Below are 25,723 nucleotides of genomic sequence, written 5' to 3'. Positions count from 1 at the left end.
TCGTTCCCGGGGCTACCTTGCACGCATTACCTTGCCCACCTCTATCAAGCTAGAGAGCGAGAGAGAGAGAGAGAGAGAGAGAGAGAGAGAGAGAGAGAGAGAGAGAGAGAGAGAGAGAGAGTTGAGCTCACTTATAATACTCTTATTAAGCATTTATATATAATAGAGAAGACGGCCATCTTTGCCGTAGGCGGCACCATCCAATGGTGGCGTGTATCAGGAACACGAACGTAGGACAATGCACGTGTTTATCATCCGTTAAACGCATGCGAGAAGACTCGCGATCGGGTTTCCCCCGACCGACCGACCGACCGACCGAGAAACTCGGCGACAAGCGATTCGTTCTCGATCGCTCGAAGCGAGAAAGGTAAATGAACAAATAGAAACTGACTTTGGTGCTCGCGATAATCGACATTGCGAATAAATCCACCAGTCTAATCGAACGTTTCGCACATTGGACAAGATTGCAAGATTATCGAGCCGTTTTCGCTCAGCGAAAGGTGATTCAATGACGATATCATTAGGGGGCGATCAATAAGATCGTTATGTGTATTATGCGAAGTCACTACAGGACGACGATGTATTTCGCATCGATCGGCGAACATTCGTCACGCTCGTTTACCTCTCTTCAAAACTGAGGGGGCCTCTCATCGGTCGCGCCGATAAAATGTGCGCGACAACCTCCGATCCGACCGCGCTTCTTCCATCGCGCGGCAACCGGAACTTTTTTCCTGCGTTATTTGCCTCGACGTTACCACCGCGACGCAGTAACACAATGCCTTCCTCGGGACGACTAAACTCTCTCTCTTTAATGTGGGGATCTAAGGGCGGGTAGGAGGAGACGAAGGACTCCGAAGGACAGCGGCTATAATGCTGGACTGGTTAGAATTTGATCCGTCGGGAGTCGAGTCGAACCGAGCGACAATGCTCAGCGGAAGAAAAAAATTAAGAAAAAAGTCTGCGTCCCCCTCTCACTGTCTAACCCTCTAACGCATCGAATCAATCCTTCGCTTTGATATCACCTCGATAAAAATCTTTTAGAATTTTAGAAATGTGTCTCTCAATTTTGTTACGTTTTGCATAAATAATCGACTTGAGAATAAATAATAAATAATTATTTTTATAGAAAATCAAAATAAAATCGAAATATTTATGAAATATTAATTTATCAGATTAATGTTAATTTGTATAAGTAAAACTGACATTAATTACGTCTCGAAATTATCGGGAAAAAGGAAATTCCGGCAGGAGATCGATGGCTGGATGCTTCAACTATGACACAGAACATGATACGATCGCCTTGAAGCACGCGAATTTTTGCAATCTATCCTACCATTGAATCGCGTCATCCTATACCGTGGACGATGATCTCGGAGGGGACTGATACAAGATACAGGGAGGTCGTCCCCGGCGACGGACGGGACGCTCGATCGCTCGCATCTCCCTTTTCCGAGATCGCTTTTGGCGGTCATCGAAACAGCAAAAGGACAACGTGGTTAGGTCTGATCTTTTCGGGGAGAGAATGTCGTTCAAGAATATCTCGTGGTGCGCGATACGACAAAGTGGCCCGTTATCTGGCGAACGAAGGCGAGCGAAACAAATTTCGGGCTGCGAACCCGCCCCACGCCCGTAATTGGACGCCGTACGAAAATAGTCCTCGGGATCTGAATATGCTACTTAAAGTTTCAGCACAAGTTAAATTACGATTCAATTTCGAATCGAGGGTTAGTATCGATCGAATTAAACTTTTAGTGAGGACGCTGCGATCAAAGATTTAAACAGCTGCGATAATACTATTTCCATCGATGTTCTCGAGCGAAAGCGGAAACGACATTTGAAATCGATGAGCGATTTCATCTTCCGGTTGCTTCTTAAGTTATCAATCGTGTGAATAAAACAGTCATCGTCATCGCGTCTACACGATTGTTTGAAGATAATTATATCAATAGAATTGTATTAAGTATTATTTTGAAAAAATAGAATATAATGTTAGCGAAATCTAAAAATATCATAAGAAATTCATTTAACAATGACTGCATAATTCGAGATTATTCCATTTCATAAATTTAACAATTTAACAATTTGATCTTTCACAAAGATGTCTCCTTGTATAGATTGCTTTGTTAAATACTATTTGATATCTTTGACGATATTTTTCTCACGGCAAGAATACACAAGATTTTGGATCAAATTCTAGATCGAAATTACTGCAACAATCCTGATTTTAATTTTGTTCAAATTTTGACAATATAAAAAATGTGGCGCATATATGTAACTAATATAATTACTTTAAAATAATAAACTGTATATACAGATTGCACGGAAGCACGCGCACAGGAATTTGATTAATTACAAACTTATTACTTATGATATTACATGATTGTTCCATGTGTTTACATGTCGTTTCAAAGACGGAGACAGAACAGCTACTCCGAAACCAGTTCTCCATTCAAAGAGACCTATTAAACGTTTCTGCCCTTTTTCTCAAGCGCCTTGTCGTGGAAGGAAAGAGAGTGCTCCGCGCGCGCTGTGACATTATACGAACCCGGGGACTTCGGTACCGTCTTTCATTCGGCACCAAAATTGCTCGAAAATTTACGTAAACGGAGGAAAGAACGGGTAAACGTCTCCCTATCTTACATCCGCCTTGTTCCTTCCTCTACCTCGTCTCTTCACGGACTCTCGGAAAGGCAAACGCCGAAGAATGGAACGGATCTAAGGTACATACGAGCGAGAGAGTAGAAAAGAAGGAACACGGGGGAACCCCATTTACGGCACAATGGGCTCCTTTGAAGCCGAAGGTAATGAAGGTTTCGGGGTGTCTGTCTCGGTCTCCCTCTCTCTCGCGGCCCGATTCGCAACCTGACCACCCTTACGGCACGCACAGGATATCTGTATACCGGGTGTGCATGACGAACGGTCGGGGACCCATCGCTTCCTTTCCTCCTCACCGCGGTATCGATGACGATGAGAAACCCGTCCCGAATTTTTTTCCAACGCCATCAAATTAATCCATATCACTTCTAATAAAAATCTCCACGAATTCTATATGTATCGAATAAACTCGCGACGCCTCGTTATCTTTCGAATAAATTTATGAGATGTCTATTTACGCATAAAAATCTCATTACGAGCCGGTTAAAACTTAATTGCCAGCGAGTGCCTCGGTCAAGATACCGTAAGGGACATCCAAAAATTCCTAAGGCATGTACATATGCATGCTGGAACACAAGGATATTCCAGCAGGAGAGAGAGAGAAAGAGAGAGAGACGTGCGCTGTGACATAGGTTTAGAACCAGTTCCGTACGCGGCACGTCCACGGGCAGGAGGAGGTCGCCCGCGTGTTGTACCAGTACGAATCCCGTTGGTATGCACTGTGTACGCCATAATATCCCATAAGAAATTTACCGCTCTCTAACCGGTGTACGGGAGGCGGCTGTCCGGAGTTCTGCGATGGAAGAAGAGACGAGCGCGAGTAGGACGATAGAAAGGGAGAAAAAGAGACGGTCGCGCCATCAGAAAATGCCGCGAAGACAGAGAGAGAGTGAGAGAGAGAGAGAGAAAGAGAGAAAGGAAAAGGGCCTGACCGGACCTTCCTTCCGCGCACCGGGCCCGGCAAAACGTAATTATGCTAATACGCGATTGGTTCGAAAATGTTAAATGCACGAGGCAGAACACCGCGGGCTACCATGAGCCTGCCTCCATTGGTTCCCTTTCTCTCTTACGCTGCGCTCTTTCTCTCTCTCTCGCTCTCTCTCTTTCTCTCCTCTCTTTCTCTCTCTCTCTCTCTCTTTCCTTCTCTCCTTTTCACTTTATCTCACTCTCCGTTCTTCGTCTTCCTCTTTCTCTCCTCCACTTCGAGCACAGATATTTATGGAATCTTCTTCATCGCGCCCGCTGCATTCCGCTCCGCTCGTTCGCGTCTCGTCTCGTCTTGTCTAGAAGAGGCCCCGGGGACCAGAAACGTTTCAATCTCCGTTACCATCGATGGCGTGCCAAGCCGCGTTTCGTCTCCGGACTGCGGGGGTAGGGGGTTTCGACGCACGTGAGAAAGCCCGTTTTACGCGTACTGGTAACCGAGTATCGAGTATTTTCGCGGCATCGTTTCCAGCGCGAAGAATACACCCACCAGCCATCTCTGTTATCTCTCGCAGCGCGCGTCCGCTAATTTCTTCGATCGTGTGCTTCCATTAACGAGGGCAAATTTAGAGGCACGGCTAACGAGTAATAAGTGTTATCACGATCAATGAAACGTCGCTGTAATTTCGAGCGAGCCCCAATTAGTAAATTCATTTGCCTCGATACAGATAAGGTAACGCGAAAGTAGAAACGCGTTTCGCGATGATTTATCCGCTGACTTAATTTGTATAAAATTGTTACAAAATTTATTTCTCATCCCCCATTCCATTTTATCGATACGAATTTCATTTGCATCGTGACGCCGAGGTAGGACTTGAGCCAATTTTTCGTCGTGGATGAATATAGATCTTTATGAGACTAATACCATGCTGATTTTGGCGCATCGAAGATACTTGAATCCGCCGCGGGTGGTGCGGCATTATAATAATGTGATCGCCTTAAAGGAGAAAAATTGCTGTAAAATTGCGCGCGATCGAACCGGGACGAATGAGAGGGCCGACCGACAGACGAGGCATCCGCGAAGAGGTCTCGAGAGCGAGCGGCGACCAATGGCTGCCGCCACGTCAGCTGCCATTTCGATGGAAATGCGATGGATGTCCGCTATTTTGTATGATAAAATATCGCCGCAAAAAAACGTCTGGGTAAACCAGACCGGCCACCAGTATCCCGCGGGTGTAGCCGTTCGAGAAGAGAGGCGGAGGGATCTATCGAAAAATCCATGCACGTTGCACCGAGAGCGAGAGAGCCCTATTAGCCTACCTCTTTCTCTCTCGTCGACATTGCAAGGAAAAAGGAAACGCGCGCTGTGTTTCCGAGAATCTCGTAAAACACAGCGGCAACCAGGTAAGAGACGAAAGACGCCGCGACGAAACGAGCTCATGGCTCTTTCGTTTGCGTCGCCGCCGCCCGATGAAAAGCCCACGGTCTCGGAATTTCCCTCGACAGATGTCTCACTTTCACCGTTTGCACGGCTATGTAATTCCACGCCGCGCCGTGCTGGCTGACCGGCTGGTAAAGGTATCGGCGCGCATTGTCATTTCGTTTCGCCAATCGGGAAGAAGGGGAGGTGTTGCGACGAACGAAAAAAAGGTAGGGAAAAAAGAACGAGAAATGAAACTACCATTCCAAAGCAAACAACTGCGAACGAGGTAAAGCGTCCGTCGCCGTCCGGCCGTTGGACAGCAAAATGACTCCACTTACGTGGTAGAGTCCGTTCGCGTCGTAGTCTCAACGAATGCGCGCCGTAGATGTCGAGCTTTCACCGCAATTACGGAAAATTGCCCCCGCAGTCATAACAGTCGTTTTTCAGGTGTTAAAGGCAACTTATCGGCAGGCGGGCGCGGTTATCTCTCACAATAAGACCAATCGCGAGAATTTCCACTCGACCGTACGCTATAGTTTTAAGTAGAAAACTGCTTTTTGCATCAGCAACACGTGATTTTCGCGCAATACTTTTTAAGGAAAGTATAACGCGAGTTTACGTAAGCCGGTAATATTTTCAGAATCGCGCTACATGTATTCGATTCTGATCGAAGATAAAATAAGTAAATTTTAGAAAATAGGTAATATTTTTTTTAACGTTTTAAAAAGATATTAGTCGTGCGAAATGATTTCGAACCAAAACCTATTCGTTGTGACAAGAAAAAGTAGATACGACGTTAGGTAATGAAGGAATAGATGACTACAGTAACGCATCAGTTGGATTGGTAATAACGTTATGAGCCTCATAATGCAGACGTGAAGGATACTCACCTTTTCGAGCTCGAGGAGGTGAAACCGGAGGACTTGAATCGCCTGAACCATCTGAAACGAGAGAAAAAAAAGAATTGAATAAAATACATTCGCCGGACGCGAAGGCAGAAAAAAGGCATTGGATGGTTAAGAGGCTGGGTTCGGAGATGCTGCAGGGAGAGAAGAGATGACGAAGGGAAGGCTGCAGGGATCGGGGAGGACGACAGGGCAGAAGGAACATGAAGCAGACATGATTTAACCACACGCTGCTGCATCGTCAACGGCAGCTCGGCAACAGATCGACGGTCACAGTTCTTCGGCCGGGGATTCGACCTTTTATTTTTTATTTACGCGCGCCCGTGTGCTTTCCATTTATCTCTTCCGGTAAATATCCGCCGTCGCGCGATGCTGCAGCGATAGTTGCGCCAGCGCGACAGTTATTAACGGAAATTCATTATTATTGCATCTGCGTTTCGCTAATTGCATATCTGAACCCGGTCGCGCGGAATTCGCGCAGCGTACAGCGATGATACTCGATATCGCGGGTAAACGACCACGGGGAGAGATACAAGGGGCCGACACGGTACATTCGTTCGCTGCTGATCGGCGACTCCCTTCTATTTCTTTAAGTTGTTGAAAGAAAAAAGAAATAAAAAATTATTTTTAAAAAACCTACCACGACGTTTTCAATCGCGCGATGCGTGCAACGCGTGTCCGTCGCAACGCTTAGAAAAGTACCAGAATATAAAGTTCGATAAGCGAGCGTGCCTCTGCGACATCGAAAGGTAATAATTGTTTTCTTTCCCTTTTTTCTCCCCTTTCCTTTTTTAGATGTGTCCGCGGTATCGAAGGCGCGTCCTCGGAAGGACCGTCGGTATAATTTTCCGATACGCCGTTAACGTTTAAGGCCACCCCGAGATCCCCCGAATGCAATCTCTACGCGAAGACGAGAGACCGTACGTTGCGACGACGTCGTTCTCTCTCTCTCGGGGACAGCAGAAGCGGCGATTCAATTAGGCAAAGCGGCAATCTTAATTGTTAATTAACATTATATTTATGCAATTATGGTCCATTATGATTCCGCGCGGCCGATAACGAAAGCGGTCGCGATGAGTGCTCCCTGAGATAGTGGGCTCATCCGACAGGCCTACCTACCACCTCCTGCCCTCCTCTCATCATCCTTTCGGCATGGAAGGATACGCTCTAAGCGAGGCAGGTATAACGCCGGGTCTGGTAACTACCACGAGCGACAAGCGGACCTAGATATCACCTCGGCGAAGTGCATTTCAGCGCTTGTATGGAATAAATAGAGAAAAAAAAACGTTTCGAGTGTAATAAAACGGAAGATTATGGGATTTATATATATTTACTAAAAAATTTATTTTTATATACTATTCTCCTATCAATACTTAGCTGATATCGAAGAAGTAGCGATAATAAAAAGAAAGATCCATAAATCGAAACAAAGTATGGACGTTACTATGCATCCGTACTTGCGAAAATATTGCAAGTAATCTTATTCGAGATTCGCTCGGTATCGAAAGTATCGATGACAGCGAAGATATCGAAATTACCAGTGGAATAAGGAACAATCGTCCGCGTTGTACATTTGACGACGAACCGTCAGCATCAAAAGAATATGTATCGGGTCTTCGACACTTCAGAGCTCCTCCTCGTCGACGAACGGACAGCAAGAAGGAAGAAAGGGCGAGAGTAGATAAAAAGAGAAACAAGAACGCGATGAGGCTGAGAGAAAAAGAGAGAGAGAGAGAGAGAGAGAGAGGAGAGAGCGGAAGAAAAAACGAAGATGGTATCGGTCCAGTAACGAACACACAACACAGAACACCCGGGTGCTCCTTCGCGAGATGGTGCGAGGAGACGATTCGCCACGATGTGTTTCTCGTCTCTCCTCCTCGCCTCCGACGTTATACACAATGTGTTCTCTATATCCGACGGTTTTGTTGCTTCCCCGACCAATAACGACGTAGTTACCACGATATAGCGCGAGCTCTCGTGCATACTCGTCGTTAACCGATCGCGCGAGAACAGCAACCGCGAATATCCCTCGTTCTGACACACGAATTTCCAAAATTTATCGGAAATAATTAATTTTTTTAACTAAGAAATGTACGAATTTCAAGTGTGCGAATTAAACGTAAAATTATACGTCATATACTTGATCGTAACGAGTTATTTATGACCCTATTACGTTTCTTCGTAACAGTTACGCAAGAAAATTTATAATTTCGTCGAGACGTAAATAATGTATTCGCTGTCTTTCCGGTAGATCTTCCACAACAGTGTACGCTTGTCTGTAACTCTAACTCTATCGCGAATGATGCTCTTCGTGATGTCTACTCCAGGCCACGTCACTCCCCGTCACTCATTCTCTCTCTTATATTCTCCTCGTCGGCTCTCTTGCTTCGCTTGCAATCTTTCGGCTCGGGAGGTTTTGCCACGATCGCTCATCACGTGTTATTAATTAGGCTTGCGAGCGGCCAAGTATCTCCCGGGCACGGGGAGGCAGAAGGCCCCGGCCGGAGTCGGAGGAGGAAGAAGCGCGGAGGCAGAAGAAAAACTGAGAAACACACGAAGAAACGGGGAGATGGTGTTATTTATAAGCCGACAGGGACGACGCAGTCGGAAGCAACGCCCGACGGCGAAGGGTGCCCCCCACTTTGAGTATCTCCCCTTGCGCTCTCTCCTTCTCGTCACCGCGCGTACTGTTTCCTTCTACCTTTCTTTTCCCCCCCGTTTGCTTCCACTCGAGCGTCACTACACCGTGACGCGTGATGCATGCTGCACCGACGGATGCGTGATGTACGCGCGAAATACGCGATGCGCGCACGTACGAAAGTGTAAATGAGAGCACTGTGTTGGGGTTTCGCACCTCACGGATGCTGCACTCCGAACATCTGGTGAGAGCTCATGGATATTTTGTGAACGTCCAAGATCGTCCCATTCATAGAATAAAATTCGAATAGTTTTATTGATAAAAAATCAATGAATTTAATTTCAAAATTACGATTCGGACCATTTTATGGACTAATGTGAACAATATCAGTTTTATTTAACAAAAACTATTGTCAAAAGCATTAATTTAAAAAATTTATATTTGTTTATTTACATTATAACATAGGTAGGGAGGATGATAGAACGTCAATAAAGGAATAATAGAATTATATCAAGAAGCGCGTGTCTTCGTTCAGTTCTTGCGAATAATGAAGGATGCTTGTGCACTTGTCGCCAGAGTTCCCAATTAATATACGCCATTCTTTAGATTGACAAAATTAACTGGATGCTGTCAGTGACGTAAATGCATGCACCACTGCCCCACTTTTACGCCAATCGATTCCATTATACGTACATCCATATATTAAATAACGTGTTGCCAACGTTCTTCTTATAATTGGAGCGTATACACATAACTGTCATTATTAATATAAATGTAAATTTTAAGATTAAAGTGAGTATCAAGGTTAAAAGAATAATAAATAAAAAAAATCCGCTTGGCAGGTCAATCCGTTCCGTGATGCGGTTCGTTAAAGTAGCACGATTAGCATCTTATAATTGATTGCAAACGATTTTTGAGGAAATTAAATTCGATCTCGGCCGCTCGGCATAAATCTTCCCGCGTAATATACCGGTCGTTTTCAACACTTCCAACAAAGTACGGTGAAGTCGTGATACGACCTTGATGAGATCGTTATAACGCGCAGTCAGGTCGGTACCCGCATAGGTGGACCTTGTGCCGGGCAGATGGGCTCGTATACAGCTCATATTAATTAGTCCGCATACGCGCGCGACGGCGGAAAAAGGAACGAGATGGCGACCGACGAGCGAAAGTGAGACTCCCAAAGAGAGATTATTAGATAGAGAGGGAAAGAGAGTGTGAGTGAGTGAGTGAGTGAGTGAGTGAGTGAGAGAGAGAGAGAGAGAGAGAGAGAGAGAGAGAGAGAGAGAGAGAGAGAGAGAGAGAGAGAGAGAGAGAGAGAGAGAGAGAGAGAGAGAGAGAGAGAGAGAGAGAGAGAGAGAGAGAGAGAGAGAGAGAGAAAGACAAACGAAAGTGAATGGTCGACTGTGCGCGCCGAGGAAGGGCCGGGCATTCACTCGCGCGGAAAAGAATTCATAAAATCGTAATGCATATGTATAAACGCCGCCACGTTGATGGGACGCATCGTTATCAATTCGAAAAACCTAATTAATTAACGAGCGCTTCGCTCCTACAAATTCGCACGGGAATTATTCCCCGTCGCGTGTGCCCTTGTTGTCCGTGATCCAAGTGAGGAAACGTGGAACCAAACATATAGGAAAAAAGAATTTTGATCGAAGGGAGCGATCAAACACGGAAAGATGGGAAACCGAAGGATGCAATAAATCTCGAAGCGATTCTGTGCCTGAAGAGATAAACTCGTGGACAAGCTGAAAGAAACCGAAATGACTGCCGTAATTTCTCCGATTCTGTAAAAACAAGCAATCCCATATTGCTCTGATAACCCTGAAGGCGCATAAAACTGTTAATAAAATCGCGCCGATTCTCGTGAGATTGTCGTGTCCCGAGGTAATACACGTGAGTCTCACGTCAAGTGCATAAACGATACACTGCGAAACGGCATGAGACTACGATTAACAGCTGAAATAATCGCCCGAATTGATTTTAATCGAATCCACGAGCACGATCCCACAGATGCAGTGAAGCGAAATAAAATCACGGGGCGAGCAAGGTAACGCGCCGTGTCTGACATAAATCGTAAATTATTAGCTCTCAGGTGACACAAGGATGGACGGAATATTGATCAAAGCGCGACACGCGCTAAGTCCGCCGTAATAACCAGCGAAAACAGATCGGCGAAATGTAAATTGCGTGGATATGAGAATTGCCACGTTCTGGAGCTTGTATACGCGAGCAGCTCTCTAATGAATGGCTGTTAATTGTATCAATTATTAACGAGGGACACCGCACGGACGCCGCGACGACTCTTATCGATGTCCAATGATTTATGAGGTAAGCATCCTCTTCCCCAGATTACTCGGTCCACTCTCTCTCTCTCTTTCTCTCTCACTTCTTCGACTCGTCGAACGAGAATATTTCGCACCGATTATAACCGTGCTCTCAAAGATTACATCTCGATCGCTTCATTATCGCTGCGGCGTTAAATTTATAGAAAAAAATTCGCGTCGACAAGCATTATCACCGACGACGTCGCCCGTCAATCCACGACAATTAATTTCCAGTCTGCCGATGTAATACAATCATGCTCGACGTTCGTAGCAATCCAAGTGACTTATTCATGCACGATTTGTCCAAACGGCGCCTATCGCGTGCATCTTTTTCCTCGAGATAACGTAGCTCATTCATAAAATGAGAGTGTTAATACTGAATGGTAAATTCGTCCGCGAGAGAGGAAATTAGACACGGTAAACGTCGTGTCACTCGAAAATCGTAAAAAATCCATATTTTGGGAGAAGAGAAAAGTCCATAGGAGATATCTTCTGCCCGCTCGGTGTGTACATGAGCAGGAAGGTGTACCGGCGATACACGGTAGTCGAGAGCGCTGTGCAAGCAAGGGACGGTTTATCTACGACCTGGTCGCGCGTTCGAAACGAAGACACTCGAAGCGACAATATTTAAACATTGTTAAATCGTGATACTTGTCAACAGCAAACACCCCGCGCCTACTTGTATTCCCGATTGTTGGCCACGCGTTGTTTCCTCAATTATCGATACCGCCAACATTGTTTTACACCAGTCCGTAACAGGACAAACGCATCTCAATTTTGCATCAAAAAGATTTACGGGCTTGCAGGTTACCAAAGCCTTCGAAACGGACGGAAAAAATAAGAATAAAAAATATATGTAAAGTTTTATCATATAAATTAATATTTTTGCAAACTGACGCTGAACTGATGCTGAATATGTCGTAACATGTTTTTTGCTTATAATACAATCGAGAAAGTGAGATCCTTCACAGAACTAATTTAATTCACTTCAGAAGAGCTTAATCCTAATTACATATGCTGGTATTATAAAACGTTCATTGATCTTATAGGCAAGATAAAATAATGAAACGTGACAAAGACCGTCACTTTGGTGCGCGATATGAATTTACAATTGCGACGAATAAGTCGAACAAAGAATTAGGCTCGTTCTTACATTCAAAAGTATTAATAGTAATAACACCGATAGCCGATCAGGACGACTCCACAGGACGTTTATGTAGAGCGCAAGAACTTCGGGCATCCCGCACGTGCACGTAACGCGATATTAAGATGATAGTGCGTCCTGGCACGGGCCATCAAAACGGCGGACTACCGTCTTAATAGCCGGAGATTTATAGTCCCGGCGACGGCGCAAAGTCACGGGGGCTCCAAAGAGAGCGAAAGAGAGAGAAAGGAAGAGGGAGGCCTAGTCCCGCCGTAATATAACCCAACCTAAAGTCCCGTATAGAAAGAAGGCCCGTGGTGTATGTATATATAAGGGCGCGTGTGGCCAAAGAAGAAACCACGAAACGAGCCGAGGAATCACTACGGGCGCCCGGATAAACGGAGGAAACGAAGAAAAACGAAGAAAAGGTGCGTCGCGTGATTCCTCGGCCGCTGACTCCGGCCGTTCGTCGGACGGTTATGAGACGAGAAAATCGAACGAAGCCGAAAACATCTCTCGCGGCAAATAATATCCTTGAATACCGCGCAAAACAACACAATCTGATCGTTTATTTCGATTATTCTTTTACGTTTATTTCCACCAATGTAGATTAACTTCAATCTTGGTTTAACTTACTTTTTATCTTTTTTTAGTTCTAAGAATTAGACGAAGGTAAATAGTAAGTTAAACTGAGATTAAAATTAATCTGCATTGATGGAAATGGAAATTACAGTTATATAAATGGTATCTTAAAAAAAAACTAAAATGATTAATCCTTCTTTTTTTTCGTATCTTAATCGCAATAGTCATAAAGTGATCAACATTGAAAACTTATGCCTTGTCGATGTGTCGTAAGAAAGACACGCATCACACACGAAAGTTTCGCATGTACGAAGAAACGTCCGACTTTAACTGCACCTGCATTTTTGCGAATATTTTCGGCAACATTAACGTCTTAACGAGCGACACAACGAGCCCGGGAGGAGCCCCTTCCCCCGGTTCTTTTTTTTTTTCGTCGTTTCCATGCAGAGGCGACATAAACCGGCGAGTAAAACATGCTCCACGGAAGACACACTTGGCGCATCAGTGGACGTTCTCGCGGACAACTAAAGTGCTTCGCTCATTCGGAAATTATTTTATCGTCCTTAATCGTCGGCCGAACGGCCCGCTACAGATCGCTTGTCCTTAATCCCGCGTGTCTCTCATTTCCTTGTCAAATAATCACCGAACGAAATAACGTATATATCGCCCATGCCGTTTCGCCGTATACTTGAGAAATTCATTCGACGATATTCGTCGGACACAATGTGTCGTTTTTGCCTGGATGTTATGCACCGTCGACGCCGCCGCTAATTACCGCCCGCCATGGGAATTATAAAATCAATTTCTACCACGGGATACGCCGTATAAATAAAACATTTCCGGCCTTTACAACCGGCAGTCTTAACGAGCTCGCGAGCTTCTCTTGCGAGCGAGCGGATAGGCGAGTGCGCGAGTATAACGGCGGACTGCTTAAAGTGTTTCGGTATAATTCGGGCACGTGCTCGATACGGATCCGCGTATGTTTGTCCGCTCTTATCGGATACCCATTGCACAGATACGAACGTCGAGGTTTAATCAGTTCGAATATTGATACGCTATGACCCATACCGATAGGCAGCGAGCGAGTCACGCGCGTCTACGCACTCACGGTTTTCCAGAGCCTTTGTAACAAACTTTACTCTGAGATTCCGCGCCACGCCATGCCATGCCACTCCGCACGCTCGCTCGCGGACGCCTAATTAATTCGTAGTCGCGCTTCAACGTGCCGAATTTATTAGATGACACGCGATCTTATCGCGCGATCCGATGATGACGTGTGCGCTGCGGCTTGCTTAAATATTTGATGTACTCAAGTGACCGATAATCGATGCTCGACGCCCGTCGTGCAATCGAATGATCGAGTACGCGCTTTACTTCGTATCTCCGAATTTTAATCCTTCCGATTGTAAGGCGAAAAATACCTGTCAACAGGGCTAATATTGAATATCTCATCAAATCAAATAAACTTGTCGAAAGAAAAGTATTGTAGAACAATAGTATATACTCTATTTATTTTGCAAACGCATGAATCCAATTACTAAAATCATATTTCATCGAGATTTCGTAATGCTCTACTACTCTTATTAATATAAGTTTAAATACATTTTGCCATATGCGATGAAACGTAAAATAAACTGTGAAGTCCAGCTTAAGGTTGGCAGATTAATTTCGCTTTGGTTTGAGGAGAATTGTATCACGAAAAATCGCAGTCAAATTGCAAGGCCGCGAAGTTGGCCGCATCGTTTGTCGAAAGGTTGACCGTGCATAAAGGACCACCGGAGTGGCTACGCATTTCGGCAGTCCTTCTGTTACATTATACTTTACACATTCGCCACAGTTCTCTCTTTCGACCCTGTCCGAGCCAGTGGTTTCCCTTTCGAGTTGGAGAAGTCTCTGCGGGGCACTCGAACCCCCGCTCTCTACCACCTTACCCGCCATACTCAGACCCTTTATTCCTAATTCACGAACAGCCGCGGCAAAAAAAAAAGAGCGTCACGGCGGTCAAGGATATAATATCGCCACCAGCGTAAGACGGTCCTGGCGTGGGCGGAAGAAGCCCGGCGAGTACGCGCGAGTACGTTCCTGAACGGCGCGGAGACCAGATAAATATCTCTTTTTGTCCATCAGTCGGGAGGCACGCCTGTTTCTCGACTTCTCGAGCTACACGGAGCGAAGATAAGAGCAACATATTTCTGCCGGGGCGAAATAAAAAAAAACCGAATACGTTCCAGCGGTATGTTTATCAGCCGCCATGGTTGTGCATGGGCCGAAGAAGAGGAGAGAGGGAACGAAAAGGCATCTGAGGAAAATATACTGGTGTCCAGCAGAAGACAGAGGAAGAAAAAGAGAGAAAGAGACAGAGAGAGAGAGATACTTGAGGAATGCGTGATATTCGCAAAATACTCGCGCGCGTTCCGAAATGCAGAGACGCGAGTATACGCCCGCGGCCGCGCGCGTTGGCAAGTCCCACAATACACGTGTATAATACACGCGGTCGTAAAACGTTAACCACGCGATTACAATCGCTTCTTTCAACGCCGCGCTGAGAGTCGTTAGGGCTAACGCTGAAAGCGTTCAAACGCACGCGGGATCCGGGTATTAAATAATGAACAGCACCGTTGGTAATTCAATCAATGGATACGGGCCGAACGTTCTTCTCCCTCGCCGTACAGAAATTGCGCGAAAGTCGCGTTGATTACGGACGGGCGATCCTCTGGTATCGACGGCCGCGGCGGTAGCGAGACGATGGAGATTGCAACTAAATTGCAATAATCAGGAATAATGTTGCCCGCAGCGACCAGGCCTTGAGAATATGCGCGCTAATCGCGTGCTAAAGGCACGACATCACGCATACGGCGGCGGCGAGGAGGATGCTGAAGGTATCACTTGTCGATTCTCACTTCGTGATATTTGCGTCGCGATATTCTTGACTCTCCGTTATTACGATTTATATCACAAGTCAAGGTACGTCCCGTGTAATTTTATTTAATCCTCCAACCGTCACGCAACGAAACAACGTGACTGCAATCCTACGTGAAACCATATAATTCTATATTAAACAAGAACGCGAGTTTCATAAAGAATCGTTTGTATGTCATTGATACACTTCTCTGATCTGATCAGAAAGTTTATTGATTAATGAGTCTCGTGAATTTTTTATCAGAAAACATTTTGGACTTTGAAATATACGATGCAATTCATGTAACATACGCGCAACGGTTCAACAAAATTCTACACGATCAAAAATGAAAAAAAAAAAGGTTTGGATGCAAATAAATGTAAAATAAATTTGACGCAATATGTAAAAACGTCGTGTAATTTATCGTGCTCGCCGAACAACGGCGCTTCAATGAGTGATTTAGATTGCGGGCAATTTTTAATAAAAAAGAGGAAAAAAACATTTTGACATTCGTAGCGCAATATATTGGCGCAGCGCGGCTTGAAATTAATCTCACGATAAGAAAACATTTCGCCTCGATATCGGAATCATATCTATTACCCGGAGCAGATTCGACACTGGCCGCGGACTTCCCGAGAGATTGCGAAACGGAATCTTTACTAACAACGCCAACGTCCGGGTTGCGCAAGAAATGACGAATCGTGGGGCACACACGCGTGTGCGCGCGCGCTACACAATTAATATCTGAAAAATTAATAATCGAGCGAATGTCGCTTCTTGCCGCGCCCCGGCGCGGCGTGGCACCGCGCCGCGCCGCGCCGCGCCGCGCCACGAGTAAATCACGAAGGCGAAGGTCCAACGTCCGGCTAGAGAGTAGAATGCCCCCGCAATAATAATTATTCTCCAAACGCAAGACTGGCAATTAGCATCTCATTGGCTCATTTCTCGCTTATGCTAATGGGAATATTATTTAAGCGCGTGTACGAGAAGGGTTGACCCTTCCCCTTCTCTTCCCTCCCGCCGTCACTCGCCCTCTGCGTCCCTCCTCGCTGGCACAGTCGGCGGCTTCCTCTTGCCCCCCCCCCCCCCCCCCCATACGGTTTAGTAGTACGTCGCTTCGCGTTGCTCGCTTTACCGCTTTCCGCTGCGCGAAACACGACGTCTCGCCGCGTGTCTTTCTTTCCCCCGTTCCGTTTACGAACGCGCACTAAGGAGCCGGGTCGCCGTTCTGTCCGCCCACGTGGTGTCTCCTCGCGCGGTTTCCCCGTTTAGCACCATCAGGAAATTCTCTACGATTTACCGGAACGCGCGCGCGGAGACTGTCTGAGAGCGTGTCGCTCCCTCGAACATCTGAGACCGCTCGAAGACCCTCGTGGATTCATTTTTGAAGTGATTTTTTTAACGAGCATTCGTTACGTTTGGTCTGCACACGTTTTAGCACGACAAATTGAAGTTTACAAAGAATCAGAGAAATTCGTGAAAGTGTATCGTTGTTTCTTTTATGACATTTGTCTAACCATTGTTTATGGTCATTTTCACGGATGCTCGTTTTATTTGTACTAACTAATGACGGACGATCCAAGTGAGATTCTGTTTTGCTACGGACTTTCCCTAGCCGCATTGATTTTGCATAGCAGAGTAGTGATCACAATGACGCCGAATTTGCTGAGCTTGGAGCATCCTCACGCTCACTCAGCCGTGCGTAATACTATAGAGAAGAGAACCGGCAGAACTGTCTCTTCACTGAGCTACTGACCGCTAACAACCGGCGAAGAAAACGGTAGAGTCTCTCGCCACGGCTCGGAAAGCAATCTCACTCGGTGACTTTTCCGTTCTGCGAAATTATCGGCAAAAAGCCCCGCTCGATTGGCGTAGGGCGCAGGAGGGAGGATCTTTGTCTGGGAGATAGAGAACGTAGAAGAAAGACGGCCGGAGGATGAGGAGGAAGAAAAGAAGTCGCGGAGTCGGAGATAGTCGAGGAGGAAGAGAACGGAGAAGGGTCGAAAGGACGGAATACGGCGGAAGAGAGAAAGAGGGTGAAGTGGACGAGGCGCAAAAAGCGCGAACGTTACGTGCCTCTTCTTTACGATAGAGGCTCATTGCTCGTAGATTGCGATTTGCCACGGACGTAATGAAGCCACGCCACCTTCCGCCGGCCTTCCTACGGCAACTGGTAAATAACTTCGGTGACTGCACCGGCGCGGCGCGCGGACGAATGCAACGGCGAGTTGCACCAGCCCCGAGGAGACGTTCCTCTAGCGCTGCTACCTTCGCGACAGGTTGGCCGCGCCAACAGTGGTAGACGATTCGAAAATTTTTATCCGCCAAGCCCATTTAACTCCCTCGATTTACTACCCGTAACACCTGCCACGGGCGGCTTTTTGCAAATGCATGCCGGGGATAGCCGAGAGCAGTGCGCGCACAATCGGCACGAAAGACAACGACCGCAAACGCCGATGGCACTTCCGACCTCGTGGCGCAAAAGTCAAGACATAAATCATCGACGAGACTTATTTTTACGTGATTTATACTTAGACCAAAAGCTATAGCAGTAAATCTAAAAAAAAGTTCAGACCCTTAAAACCCTGATATAACAATTATATTAATGTAATTTTGACGTAACCGTTTTGTATGTTAGATTTTATTACTATTAATTTTTTTTCTCACCTTGCATTAGTGTCGCAAATAAGCAAACAAAACAATTTTGTCATTATCTAGATTCCTACATCTACGCTAATATTTTTAAATAAGGTTAATCGACAGTTGTGACAACGGCAGCCGCAGGCGCAAGGTGCCGCCTGGCCCGAATATTTGTGACTCGACATGGTCGTGACAAGCCAGGTAACGGACGTGACGTTTCGAAAAATTGTGGGCAACAGTGCGAGAACACGGTCAACGAAATGCATTTCTCGTCACCGTTCTATCTTTCTTTCGTCCGTGTAAAAAAATCAAAGCAAGCGCAACAACAATTTGGCATTAGCTCAACATGTTGATTTTTTAGAAATATAGTGCTCATATATGTTTAAATAAAAACTGTCTATGAAGGAAAAAAGCCGAATATATTTTCGCAAAAATAATGACGATAAAAAATACGATCTCCACACATAATCCCAATAAAAATATATTTTTTAAATATATTCTTGTTAAACTGATCGTGAAACACAAACGGGACATGAGAAAAATTTAATTCTGGACACGTACTGATTTAAATATAAATGATAGATATAGGTTATTGAAATTGCAATTCATTAAACATTTCTCTTCGTAGAATTCTGTAACATTTTCCAATAAATATCTCATCAAATTCTTGTTAACTTTTTTGTAATTCAATTTTGAATATGGTTTAAACTGTCATATTTTAAATTTATTTTAAATACGTGAAATTTTATTTAATATATATATATATATGTTAATTATATTTAAAAAATTGTTGTTTAAAATAACACCAAAAAATATCTAAAAACTCCCGCACGTGAATGGATTCCAGGAAAAATGACGACTGCAAATTTCATTGAGATCACCTTTCAGTGATTTCACGTTCTTCGTGAAAAAATATTGCGGAACACAATGAGGACAAGAGAGATGGCAACGACTTCTCAAGGAATTTGTAATGGCGGATCGGTCCTAAGTCGCCCTAACCATCGCCGCAAAGCCGCATGTTCGCGTTCCTGCCCGACGAGAAAATACACACTCGGAGTTATTTAAAAAACCCATTTCACTCGGTTATCTCGATCAGAGATGGGTCATCATGAAGGGTCGCCTAAAATATTTCTTCCTCCGCGTCCCACCGAAGTTTCGAACGAAATAGCCACTCGCTTTCTCGTCAAGAAAAACAATAGTGTATATATAACATTGCGTGCATATTATTTATTCGATCTTTAATTACCGCGTCATGAATTGAGCCTAAAAATAAACGTCATCGACCTTCTGCTACAGCAATACAGACCGAGCCACGTTGTGCCACGATGTAGCCATTTATTTAGCGAATAATGAAACTGTAGATTTATTTATTTTTTAATTCAATCTGTTAACGAAGGAAAAGATCTAGGGTAATTGCAGATAGTTTCAATTACATTTAGGAAATAGCAGAAGAATGCAGTATGTGGTTTGTTCCGGGCCACGCTGTTTTATCGTCCAGATATCACATAATAAATGTATCCGCCCTCGTGAAACTCCGAATCCGTGTTCCGACCGGAATAACTACGAATGGAAGCGCGCAACGATAACGCGCTCCGTTAATTATTCCACTCGCTGGGAGAGAGAGAAAAAAAAGTGTGGAACCCTGGCGGTGACTCGCGCGTCGTAACCTTACTTCCTGGCTCGTTATTTCGTCGTTGAAGTCGGCCGACCGTATTTGGGTATCTCGATGGGCGATCGCTCGATGAAATTGAGCGATTAGACGTGCGCCGCGGCGGAGTCGTCAGGGAAGACGAAACGCGACTAGCGAGATTTCTCGCTATTTACACGCCGCTAAATCGGATAACGCACGGTCTTGCGGCCCGCTCGCTCTCTCGAAACATCCTCTTCTTTAATTGCTCCAATAATTAATCGTCGATGTCTCAGCGAGACGAACGAGCCGTGTTTCGCGATTCTCGCGTTTAAATTCGCACGAATTTTACAACGATCTCTGCGAAGGAAGGGAAAATGAGATTAGATGCGTCTGACGCGCCGGGCGACGGACATTATATGCCGCAGATGAATGATATACCGAGAGATGCAACAGGGGCGTCTCGCTTACACGTATACAGACGAATAAATAAGGAAACACTCACCAGCGAGTCCACCTCCGGATCTGCAATGTAGTACGGCTTCTCTTGTCTGATCTGTAACACACAGACACACGTGTAAGAGCGTTAATAATTGGATCCACCGTAATTGCGGTATTAAAGCTACACGGACGATCGTATCACCTACCGGTGTACATACATATATGTATAGAGATGCACACACATGAGCACAACCAAACCCCCCGCGCCACACCTGCCCCTTCGCTCCCCTCGCTTCATCTTCCCACCTATTTTCTTTAAGCGATTTCCTTCGCGTGCTTCCTCTTAATTGGACCCCCACTGTTGAATTCGTACGTACAGAAACGGAAACGCGTCGGGGAACGCGATGGAATCCCGGCGGCAAATCGAGAAGGCAGACGGACGATAGAGGAAGCAGAAGCGGTGAGATTCTCAGGTGTTTTCATGGCGCCGCGTGAAGAGCAGCCGATCAGAATGGAAACAAAACCGCTTTCGTGTTTGGCGTTCGGATTTCATGATGAAAAGAAGACAGAAAGAATCGCACGACTAATCTCGTGATGCGATTCAGATTGAACGATCAGATTAGATCTTTCGGGATCTTACGAAACCAATTACGTTCGTCGCGGAAGAAGCGCTAACTGTATGTAAATAAATTGCCAAAATAAATTAATAAGAAAAAGAATACACATTTTTTTATCTTTTTTTTTCGTCCACTTGTTCCACTTTTACTTTGTGAAAGATTAGCGCGAGGTTCTCGAAGTTATTATAACATCATTATTTGTTACATGCGGGTGAATACGTTAACAGTCCCGAAGAGACAGGATGAGACTCTTCAGACAGATTGAATGACTTCTCTCTTACAGCGTCGAAAGTATCCAAAGAGTCGAGAAATGTGAGATTTAGTCAGGAACGTCGCTCCTCTATGAGAGAAAAAGATCGGATAATGAAATATTGTCCGCACGCACGAATTCCCAGGCAAGAGCCCGCGTATTCATGAGCCTGGAATTCTGAATGGAAGTCCTCGGAGCTCTCCCGCTCCGGTGTATAGATAATGAAGGCGTCTCATGCGACAAAAATACTGTCAACTGTTCGTAGGGGAGGTAAGAAGGAGGGCTAGAGTTCTTACGCGGTCCTGTCATCGCGCTTTTTCGACGGTCTGCTCGAGCGGCGGGATAGCGCCATGCCAGGTAGGCAAGATTACAAATTGTAAACAGTCCATTCTGTTTTCGGCGTGGCCCTTCCCCCTGCTTTTAATTCTTTGCACATAGTTTTTCCTGAAACGACGTAGTCGCTCATATGCCGATACGTGGGACTGGACGCATCCATAAAAAAAATTGGCAACAGTTCGTGAAACAAAAAGATTCACAATGTCTGAAAGAAAGTAAATGGAATTCGAGAAGATCAATTAGTCAGCGTTTAATTCTACGAGGGTCGCACAATATATTCCATGTAATTTACGAAGAAATTGGTTTGTATAACGATATAAGAAATAACTCATTACGATATTGAAACAGTGATAACGCAATGTATGCTCCTGTAGAAGGGAAAAGTGCGGTATCATCGCATGATGATGGCGGAGAAAATCGACCGTTCGCGGCGAGGATGTTCGATGAGAAAACAAACATCGATAGATGCGTATAGAAACGTCAGCATTCGCTTGGCTGTCAGGCGCATAACTCAGCGCGCACGGCGCGGAGGCGGTAAAAATATTGTGCGATAATATTTAGAGAATGCTCTCGTTCCGGCACGCGGGGTGTCTGTTCGGGGCGACCTCGTGTGCACGTACGAATACCACATGGAGGAAAATACATATACGCACGCGTATTGCGTACGTGGTGTGCGCCGATCCTGCCGAGAGATATACGAAGCAGCTGCTTTGGAGGCTGCTGCTGTTGCTGCTGCTCTCTTGCCTCCGCTATTGCTGCCGCCCCCTCGAACCCTTCGTAAAACCCTTCCCTTCTGAGCAGTTGGAGAATTCTAAGCAGACTGGAATACGTGACATGGGCGAAAAATTTTCTAATTCCTTTCCATTTATTTCTCAACATATTTAATACTCTAGCTAGATGATGTTGTGCAACACTAATAAGCCTCAAAGAATGTCTTTTCATTTAATGTTTACAGTTGCGAATACGTTTTGTGCAAATCAAAATAAATAGAAACAATAAAAAAACAATTAATTTCAGTGTTCTCTTCAGCAATTCTTATTGTTTCAATTTTCTCTTGTATATCTGCGACAACATTATAATTTATAGTAATTACAAAAATAGCAACTTACTGCCAAATATTATGTGCACGAGTTTCTTAAGGTCAAAATAAAAAAGGACTTCAACTTTCTCTAACTCACAAATTAAGATTTATGGGCCCTCTAACAAAAGGATAAAACTAAAGAACAAAATTTCTTCCGGTACCATAAATTGACTTTCCTAAATAGAGTGATTGATGTCTTTTATGTTACAAGGTTGATTTCTCTCGGTTACAAAGTAATTTTTGCACAGAGTCGAGTAAAAGTATCTCCAAAAGTTCTCTATATGTACGTTATGACAAATATAATGGTTTTTTGTTGTATACGCCGATATGACGGTAATCCTATTCAGAGAGAGAAAGGATGTTTTGAACAATGGCACAAATGGTCCACGATCCTAGGACTTTTAGGCGTTCGCAAAAAACAATGCACGAGTGAAAAGACTATATAACAATTGTTCTTCAAGGTTTGCAGATAGAAATTTTCGTTTACTCACTCTATAAACCTACTCACGCAACGAATATTTTCTTTAAAAGTAGAAATACACGTGACAGACTATTGACTAAATTTGGGACTATATCGTTTCCGACTTTTCTACTTCCGATATAGTCAACTAATGTAATTGTAAGCTACACAAAGCACTGATACAATTCAATAATTTAAATTAGTGAGAGCCAGTAATAACTTTCTCTGACTCTCAAATTGGAATTCGACATGGACCCTTTAACAGCCTAATAGTCTAACAAAAGGATAAAACAAAAGAACAAAATTTCTTCCGGAACCATAGACATTTGACTTTCCTAAATAGAGTGATTGATGTCTTTCATGTCACAAAGTTGTGATTTCTCTCGGTTATTTAAAGTAATTTTTGTACAGAGTCAAGACCCTATGTGATACGAATGAGTACACGGCACGTGTTTTTTGCAAACGAATATATGACACGAGCGGCCGCCGCGCCGAGTCGCGAGGAGAACCGGCAGAGCGCGTGATATCGCGTGATCGCTATCGCGTAGTAGCACACGTCAAAACGGGGAGATATTTACGCTAGAATGCGATAATTGCGAAATTGTAACACGGCAAGACCGCCGGCGATAGTCGTGCGGCTCGTAACAACAGAATTAAACGTGTATACACGCCTGGTGTTGAAACAATTAAAACGGGGAAATCTGTAACGTGTTGGAAATGCAGTTCGAAATAGTTCCAGAAAGCTAAATTTACAGTGGATTGAAGTCCTGGCGCTTTGTTTATTGCTTCAAAAATATTTGCATCAACGCCAAAGGTTTTACTTCATCATGACATTAATCTCAAGTAATTTTTCTTGGTTACAAATTTCTTAATAAAATATTATATCTAATTTTAAGTTTTAAATTTCATACCATTAAACATACCGTTTTTATTCTATTTTAACATTCAATTAAATTTTCAATTAAAATTTAATGATCATTATAAATATAGTCTAATTCGCCGATGACATTGCGATAACGTCTCTCTCAGGTAATGGAAAACCGGTTCAAATACCTATCCAAGCTTCACGTGAGTTTCGTTTAGTTAATTGACCTCGAATCTTTTAAAACCGCAGCATCTCGATGGCACAGGATTTCTCGTTGACTTCTTAGACCATATTATATCATATTATCAATGATTTCATATAAACATTTTTCAACGTAAAAACAATTTTATAAATATAGTGTTTACAACATTCTTGTACCATAAGGTCTTAAAGTCATGTAATCAAACAGAAGAAAGTCAATAAATGCCGAAAGAGAAAAGAACTGACAGCTTTGAATAAAATGCATTCATCTAGCAATCATCAGTGGGAGGGGGGAGATGGCATTTTATGAGGGCTTAATGCTGCCAGAGAAAGGTGCATCCTAATTGTACCAATAAATCGCTACAGAATCTTTCTTCTCGGTTCTCTCGCTCGCCTCTTTCTTTCCGTGTGTTTGTGAGCACGACACGGAATCGAGATATCGTGATGAGTGTACGGACGCCCACGTCTCTGTATTCAGTGCTTCGGCAGTTTCGACTCATTGTTCAAAACGCAATTATACAAAGGGAGAATATCTCGCTTACGACTAATAATAGCAACATATCGTACCTGTACCTAGTGGTGAGCATATATGTTAAAAAATAATCGAAAAATTATTTTAAATATGAATAAATAACTTCCTTAAGCTTGTATAGATACATATGCCTAATTGTCTCTCGTAAAATTTCAGTTAAACAGTAGCAAAATAATAGATCTCTAACGCGATTAATCACTAATTTCCTGTTACAACAAAATTCCTTTAAAGTCGAGTCTTCGTAAGTAGATAAGTACGGATTAAGAGCTTTTATTCAGTCGAGCGAACATCGGCGACGCTCATTTGACCGGCCAGATTCACGTTAAAGGTGGTGCACAGCCACGAGGCGACGAAGCGCAAGTAAATTTTTTTTGTCGACGTGGTCGCCGGCGATGATCGCGAAAAAAAAAAGAGCGAGATGCCTCTTTTGGTGGGTGAAAAAAGGCGCAACAAAGGCACAGCGTAACGTAGCACAGCGGGGGTACAACCGATGGCACGTTGCAGCCAGGCAACGATGTTCCGAAGGCAACGAGTGCGCGCGTGAACCGAGATAGGATAGAGAAAGAGGATCGAAAAGTCCCTGGCGAGGTCAGAGAGAGAAAGAGAGAGAGAGAGGAGAGAGAGCGACGTAGAAGGGCAGAAGGGGGCACGGAAGACTTGGAACATCGCGGCCCCATAGGGCACACGATGCGTGGACCGCAGGGGGGGATAATAGTGGACCCATTGAATAGATCAATTTACAATGGCAGAAAATGAGCAGTTCCCCACTCCCATCTTGCATCGCATGCCCCTCTCGACGCCTCTCCGGCCCCCCTACTGCCATCGCCCCGGCTCGACTCTCCACGCTTCGGTGCTTCTCACGACTCGACGACCGCCGTGGTCGGGCCCCAACTGAAGATCGCGCATGCGCCGTGCCCCGCGGCAGCCATGACGCATGCGTGCACGCACGCACGCATGGTACGCACGCACGCATGGTACGCACGCACGCACGATACGCACGCAACGAAACGCGAAATAATCCCGCGCGCAGCATGCGGCCCTTTTGTCGTATGGCCCTATCGCCGCGGCGGTACCGATATACGGAGCGCGAGGGGACATCGAGGGGTACGAGGGCACGGCTCACAGGGCACGCCTCGGAAACCGCCGCAAGAGGATTGTCACCTGCTTATCTGCCAA

The 25,723-nt window shown here is 44.8% G+C and overlaps 1 protein-coding gene across 2 annotated transcripts in view; it reads right to left on the bottom strand.

Moving 5' to 3' along the window:
- The window catches only part of Hth (Meis homeobox homothorax), a 55,364-nt gene that overhangs the window by 6,544 nt on the left and 23,097 nt on the right, over positions 1–25,723 (bottom strand). For both annotated transcript variants that reach the window (XM_071717759.1, XM_071717760.1), the window contains 2 exons: positions 20,270–20,320; positions 5,893–5,943 (listed from right to left, as the gene is read on the bottom strand). In XM_071717759.1, coding sequence (XP_071573860.1) covers positions 5,893–5,943; positions 20,270–20,320 — 102 coding nt within the window. The remainder of the gene's footprint in view (positions 1–5,892; positions 5,944–20,269; positions 20,321–25,723) is intronic.

This window comes from Temnothorax nylanderi, unplaced genomic scaffold (assembly GCF_030848795.1).
Source record: "Temnothorax nylanderi isolate EJ_2023f unplaced genomic scaffold, tnyl_v1.0 TNYL_tig0225_pilon, whole genome shotgun sequence".
Taxonomy (NCBI): domain Eukaryota; kingdom Metazoa; phylum Arthropoda; class Insecta; order Hymenoptera; family Formicidae; genus Temnothorax; species Temnothorax nylanderi.
The sequence above is the reverse complement of the archived record's forward strand: the minus strand, read 5'-3'. Positions and strand labels throughout refer to the sequence as shown.